General features: G+C 36.7%; 1 protein-coding gene across 1 annotated transcript; it reads right to left on the bottom strand.

Annotated features, from left to right (window-relative positions):
* Positions 1-405: 405 nt before the first annotated feature.
* Positions 406-4793, bottom strand: LOC134534732 (uncharacterized). The gene is made up of 2 exons (XM_063373233.1): positions 4118-4793; positions 406-3227 (listed from the first exon to the last, which is right to left on the bottom strand). Exon 2 carries the CDS (start codon positions 3198-3200, stop codon positions 867-869), a length of 2334 nt encoding a protein of 777 aa, XP_063229303.1. The 5' UTR covers positions 3201-3227; positions 4118-4793; the 3' UTR covers positions 406-866.
* Between the last annotated feature and the right edge of the window lie 2505 nt (positions 4794-7298).

Genomic DNA, 7298 nt, shown 5'->3' with positions numbered 1-7298 from the left:
AAAAATCTGTACATGGCCGAAACACAAATGCGACAGCGTGAAAAGAAAGACATTTCAAAATAAGGAAACGTCATGATACCTAACAAAGTTATTTATTTTCTATTAAAAAAATATAAGTATTAAAATGGAAAATCCCCTTTCAAGTCATTTTAAAGTAACGTTAACACTGTTTGTATAAATGTTTATTTTAAAAATCCACTACCTTAATCGTTTTCTATATAGTCATTTTTAGATTTCCAATTGCATTTATACTAACTGCATACAAAACAACGGAACACAAAGTCAGGGTGTCTACCAAACTGAGCTAGCAAAATTCCTGTACAATTTCTGTACATTCCTGTACACTTCTGAGAAAATTCCTGTACAAAAGTTTTGCACTTTACTAACATAACAGAAACTAAATTATAGTAATTTCTAAGTTTCAAAAATTTAATTTGCAAAGATATTCAGAAGATTTACAAAAATAAAGATGATTAAACAAAATTTACAAACATATGCAAGCATACATACACATGCCTGAACACTTGGTCTTAAAAGGTTTATTTGAAAACCTGTCCGTGGTAACAACCCTTTTAGTAACGTATCCTGATAAAGTTCAGCTGTATACCTTATAACACTTCTGCCTCAACACTGTGACATTTATACAAACAATATAAACACACTACACGACACTATTTTCAAAACAAATTATGATAAAAACATAAGTGACCTTGTAATATTTTATACATTACACCATTGATAACACAAAAATACAATTTTTATGAAAAGTTAAATTCTAGCCTTCAATTTTTTGTAAATGACTAAATTATTTCACAGGTCCACAATAGTCCGAAAACTCGATTTCAATTCTAAGTAAGTTATGGTACTTATTTCTGCAGCTCCTTAACACGTTCGTTGATGATGGACACTTCTCGTTCAGCATCCTCAATCAACTTCCTTTTCTTCTCCTTAAGCTCTCGAAGCTCAGCAGCAGCACGTTTATTTGCCTCCGAAAGTTTCATAGCATCTGCGTTCGCTTGTCGTTGTTCATTGAGTGCTTCTGTATACCTGCAATGCGCATTTCTTACTGAAAGAATCATGGGTTTTGTAATGTCAAGTTTCATCAATCCACCCTCATAGGTTACATGGTCATAAATACGACGCTGTGCAATGACAGACGTTTCTTTCATATTTTCTACTAAAATCTCTTTATTTACAGAAAATCCACGCTCTAAGGGTGCATTCCCATGTGATACGGTTAGGAGAAGTTTAACTACTGGAACGAGGTTTTCATACTCCTTTTTACCATCTATCAACTTCATCCAGAACGCGTCCAGTCGAGTCTCGGATCGTGAATATGTCTTCAGATCTTCCATTACAAGTGGTTGTGAACACAGAACCTTGTACTCACGGTCAGCCCTTTCTATTGTGGTAGCAGAAAAAAGATTTGCTTTAAGAACAATTTCAAGAGCAGATGTAAGTTGTTTGCAAGCATCAGCATTTGTAGACATGTGGCACGGGTTCAGACAATTTAATGCTTTGGTCAAAGGATATTTCAGAGGAGACTTTTGCATTAGTTTTACTACAAAATGCTGTAGAGCAGTGCGACAATCTTTACGAAAGAGTAAAATATCTTTTTCGGAGACGTTCTTGCACTTTCCCAAAGCTAACCTTGTCCCATAACCAAGGTCAACATTTTTAATGTCTTTAAGACAGATAAATGAATTGCTCTCATTTTGCTTCAAAACGTCTATTTTTTGAAGAGAAGTACTCTCAAGAACATTCTTCTTGACAATTTTCGTCATAGCATGCTTCACTAAAACTGTTAAAGCATCATAGAGGAATGGTGCCATTGGAGCATCACATTGGAATTCCTTTAAGAATTCCTCCACATTTTCAGCCAGTCCCTCAAAAAAAGCTATTTTAGCTGTAAGAAGATTATCTTTAATTGCCTTTGAAACTGTTGAAAAACTACGGCATGTTGGTTCCTTGGCTGTGCCTTTAACTGAACTTATGTATTTGTCAACATGTGGCAACATTTCCCTAGCTCTTTTTGCTACTCTTCCATTCTCAACCCAGCGGATTGAGCATACCTTCAGAGGAAACACATTAGATCCAGAGGCCTGTGTATAGTCGCCTCGTCGACCCGGAGCCTCTTTGAACAAATAGTATAAAGCTCTGAAGAACTCCATTATGTCCCAACAAGTCTTCTTGATACCAGTCTTAAATGCATTATGAACAGTGTGCAGTCCACAAGATCCAATGTCAAGAAATTGTGGAGCATCTGGAAAAGATCGGGTATCTTCAGCCAAAAGTTTCAATAATTTGAAATTTACATTAGGACCATCCATCGACAATTGAATGATCTTCAAAAAATCCAAATCTTCTAGGCCTGCTTTTATAGCTTTAAGAAGATCTTCAGCAGTGGTGTGATGCAGGAACACTGATGTTACATAACGAGAACATACTCTGTTTTGTGAAATGTCCCAGAATCTTGCAGACAAATCCATTTGTTGCTTTTGTGCTACTTTATTCATGCTTTCGTCAAAACCCAAGCTAAAAAAGTCACAACTGTTAATGCGAGTTTTAAGTTCACTATGGAAGTAAGGAGATAGACCATATACTATAACATAGGAAATCTTATCTTTTTGAAGTTGCATGCTGTTAGCAATATAATCGTCCGGAAACATTCTTTTGAAGAGGCTAACACTACTAGCAGCTCCTCTGAGGGAATCGTGGTTCATGACTGTTTGGAGGCACCACAATGTTTCAGCACGTGTGACTTCATCTCTTTTAAGATAACTACTTAAACCACGGTTGGTTGATACAGTATGCTGTTTTACTTGGTGCCCTACCTGTGAAACTTCACAACTGCTAGCAACAGTAGAGCCCAAACCTAATGAAGGGAGCTTCGATAGTGAAGACACAGAGGAAGCTTCAGCTACAGCATTTGCTACTGCAGTTGCCACATGAACTGAACCGGCTTTTGTAGTCCACGTGTCAAGAGAGGTGGACTTCTCAGAGCTACTTAATCTAAGTTTGTGTTTGTTACCACTTGAGTGACTGACAACAGCTGTTCTTCCCATGGACTCAACCGAGAAAATAGTTCTACAGACTGAACACCTGGCAGAATGATTGCTTCCATCGACTTCTTGCAGCCATGGAAATTCTTCCTTCCATTGTGGTTGAAATGAATTTCTTCCTCGAATACGCCTAGCCATTGAGGCAAGTATAAAGGAATCACGTATCTACAAAAACATAAAAATGAAAAAAGGGTAAATTTTGAAGACAGTTAACATTAGGAGTATTTATAAATGCAAGTAAAATAGGATATAAGAATTTATACAGGCCATATAATACTTTGTAAGACACTAATATTTAAAGTAGCTACACCCGCCCCTATAGTAATTTCATAATTGGTTAGTGAAAAACAGAGCGCTAGTCAAATATATTTTTTTTCCATAAGTGTGTTAGTCAATGAAAATAATTTGTTTTCCAATCATGCTTGCCTAACACCATTTTAATCAAGATACTATCGCGTATGTTATAATGGAGGAAATACATTTAACCTCCAGTATGCTTTAACAAAGCATAAACTAAACACTTTATATTATTATTTAGATTATTTAATCAGTTAACGTAATTCCCGACTGTTGTTTACTAGAACAATTTGTTTGTAACTAGCCACTAGAGAATCCTAATGACTGAAGTTAAACTAGCCCTGGAAGATTCTGGCTTTGCTCACCAGAGCAGCTGCTGACATGCCAAATGTAATACAAACAGTGGCTGAAAACTCGGTCATCGGAGATATTTCTACATAATGCAAACTATAGAAATATATCTGAAATATGCTTAAGACCATAAACTCTGAAAGACGCGAAAAGTTATTAAGGAAAGCAAAATAGCGTTTGTTTTTCATCACACTATTAATTCGTTGCATTGAATTAATCTTACGCGAATAACATTGCCATTAAACGGATACAATAAAATTTCACATAAATGAAAGAAGACAAAAGGGCGCTACTTCAAATTATGCTGTAAATAACAGACGTCGTTACTTAAAAACAGCAGAAATTGAACAACGTTACTCAAGGAGCGGGTGTAAACGAGATCAATAAATAATAATGATGGTACTCACGTTTCAAATCCGCTTCAAAAAACACGCAATATAAAACTAAGGCATCCTCAAAGAATAAAAAACGTACAATATTACGCAGTAAGCACTGATTAGGTAAACAACACACGCAACATAAAACTAAGGCATCCTTAAAGAGAAAAAAACGTAAATTATTACGTAGTAAGCACTGATTAGGTAAACACACGCAACATAAAACTAAGGCATCCTTAAAGAGAAAAAAAAGTAAATTATTACGCAGTAAGCCCTGATTAGGTAGGTAAACAACAAAGTGAATTACTAGAGACGTTGAAACTACTGACGAAATGAAAAACAGAGCGAGAGAAAATACAGTGTCGCCAGCAAATTCTTCTTAATATTCCCCTCACATCTCTGGACCGAAGTACGGATTGACGTGCATTAGAAGCTAAAGCAATTACGAGTCTCTAGTATGTTTTAGCTAAAATTATCAGTCCGTTCTTGGACTTCTGATCAAGCAACTGACATAAATCTTATTGGTCTGTGCGAAGGCTTCTGTATTGAGATATATTTAAAAGTGAAAACACTTTGAAAATTGCACGAGCAAAGAAAAAAAATTCCCGTACACTAAGCAAAAATCATGTACAATTCCCGTTTTTTTCCCGGGTTGTGAAACTCATGTACAATTCCCGAATTTCCCGAATTTCCCGGTCAGTAGACACCCTGAAAGTACATTATCAGTTCTATGTGCGTATATAAGTTTGGAAATATACGGAGGAAAACAAAATTACCATACAAATTTGTCGATTTTAAACGTGGTAGGCCATAGGCTGAGATACGGTCACCACAATCACTGCAGGAAGCCAGGTATTCATTCTTGGCAAGGGACGTGCGTTCCTTCAAGGTCAGGTTTCGCTGACGTCACCTCTCGGCTGTGACAAGTCACCCGAGGCTAGCCCGTGGAGTTGACAACACTGGTAGTCACCCCGCGAGGCTCGGTACGGCTCGGTACGGCCCGGGTGCGACAGACAGGGCAACTACAGATTGTAACTGCGATAAGACACTCTTCCAGCCACCAGCGCCTGTAGAGCGGCCTGCGCTACCTAGCGGTATTCGGGCGACTGCATTAGCCTTCCAGAGCCATTATGAAACTTGCAAAAGCCAGACTAAGGAAAATATTCAAGAAATTGTTGCTCCCAAATAGCACACACACAAAAAAAACTCGAAATTTTAATTCTCTAAAGAGTGGGAAAAACAAATTATCACAGTGTTCCACCATTTGCACATTCCACGAATTCTTTTTTTTTTGTTTTAAATCACAAACATAAAACTGTTGAGTAAAAAAAAAATACACGCCATTACGTGCTATTCTTAAGTTTTTTTTCTCTCGATAAATCCCTGATGCTTCCAGCAAATCCGACTCGTCGTTGAAAACACAAAAACAAAGCAAGCAAAGATAAAATTTACATTCCATTTTTAACCGAAACTTCCTTTCACCACAGTCCTTTTCGAATAACACGCCCCATCTGACCCGGCGACGTTATCGCGAATTCCTTTTACTCCAGTGAATAGCACAGAATAAAAATTAAGTGGAGAATATTAAGGCCTTTGTATGATATTAAAAGAAAAGCTCAATTCTGAAGGAAAGAAAGAGACGAGATGATTGCGAAAGTTGCCTGGAAAGAGAAGGTCTTGGCAACGATGTAAATATTTACGAGAAAGAAATCTAAGTTTTATTTACCTTTCTGCTGCTCCGCTCTTTGGAGTGAAAAAAAAAAACACTGACAACGAACACAAACATGGCGAAATTAATTCACTTGGTCCACAAAAACTGATATATAAGCAGGGGGGTGGCCACGTCTGCAAGATTTCAGTATAACCGGGTGAAGCCCTTTTTACCGTGTTTTTTTTATTAACTCGCTTTCTTGTATGTCTGTCCGGGTGGAATTTTGTATTGATTTTAAACTAACTACACGATGAGCTAGATACCTGAAATTGGGAACATAGCTCAGAAGTGGATAACAATGCACGAAAATGTATAAAAAGAAGAAAAACGAAAAGGAAATAATATTGCAGAAAACCAAAAAGACAAAAACAAAAAAATTAAAGTTATTATTTCTTATTAAATATCACTTACCAGTCAGTCATTCCATCGGATAAACATTTAAATCGTATAGTGAACGAAATTATTCTTCTTCATTTTTTTTATTTCAGCTATTTTGTTCTCTTTTTTTTTCAGGATAATTTAGACAAAGTTATAAATCTGCACAGTTCATAAAATGAAAGGATGTACAGTAAACCATGCTGTCGTATACCTCGGACCTGCACTATTTGCTAACGGACAGGCATATGTCGCGTTAAGGGGCCTCCCTAGTAAAAATGTTTAGCGCGGTGGGCCACTGGCCACGTGCTACTGCCAGTGGTTGGGCGTGGCGATATACCTGAGCCTGTCGCCTGAGCCGCGGTGGAGGGGGGAGAGGGCGTTTCAGCGAGGGGGGCGGAATAATGGGAGGGTTGTCATTGTGTGGAGTCCATTTACTACTTATACCTGCGTTATCTGCGAACAAGATCGTGGCAAGAAAGGTGACTGTTTTTCCCTTTCGCTACATTCAACCAAAAGATAATGTTCTCATATTGCCTTGCTTGCTTCCTGACAGTGTTTATTAACTTGAAACATTAAATTAGTGTTGCGATCCAGTCCATATCCATTAAATACAAACAATCGTCAATTCTGTTTAAACATGAATTTTTATTTTTTTAATTATGTTCTACATAATTAATAGATTTACATACATTACAAAAAATTGTCACCAAAAATTGATGCGTTAGCTTGTGTTTTCAGAAAAAAAATTGTAAAAATTATTATAATTAAAAATAAATTTACAACATTATACTTTAGAACTGACATTTGTGTGATGAATGGTTTTGCACGAACATTATGCTTTCATTCATAAAAGTCTTCCGCACCGCGACGAGAAATCACGTCCTACTAATAGATTGAGTAATAAAACTGGGAATAAAATGATGAAAATAATATTACATATTTTTACTCTTAGACACAAATCAACTTTTGAAATCGCAATAACGACAAACAAATTTTTAACTTACTTCCTAAAGAAAAAGTGCATGTCAAACTCACTTTAAAATTCTGTAGAGAAAAAAATGCCAGGAACAAACAAGTGATCCCACCAACGACACATCGTCAACTTTGTATTCTAGGGTTCAC

This window comes from Bacillus rossius, chromosome 8, assembly GCF_032445375.1.
Source record: "Bacillus rossius redtenbacheri isolate Brsri chromosome 8, Brsri_v3, whole genome shotgun sequence".
Taxonomy (NCBI): domain Eukaryota; kingdom Metazoa; phylum Arthropoda; class Insecta; order Phasmatodea; family Bacillidae; genus Bacillus; species Bacillus rossius.
This window is presented reverse-complemented; position numbering and strand designations above follow the sequence as displayed.

What these genes read in the sequence shown, in the direction of transcription:
- LOC134534732 (XM_063373233.1), bottom strand. Translation starts at nt 3,200, where the DNA reads ATGGCTAGGCGTATTCGAGGAAGAAATTCATTTCAACCACAATGGAAG.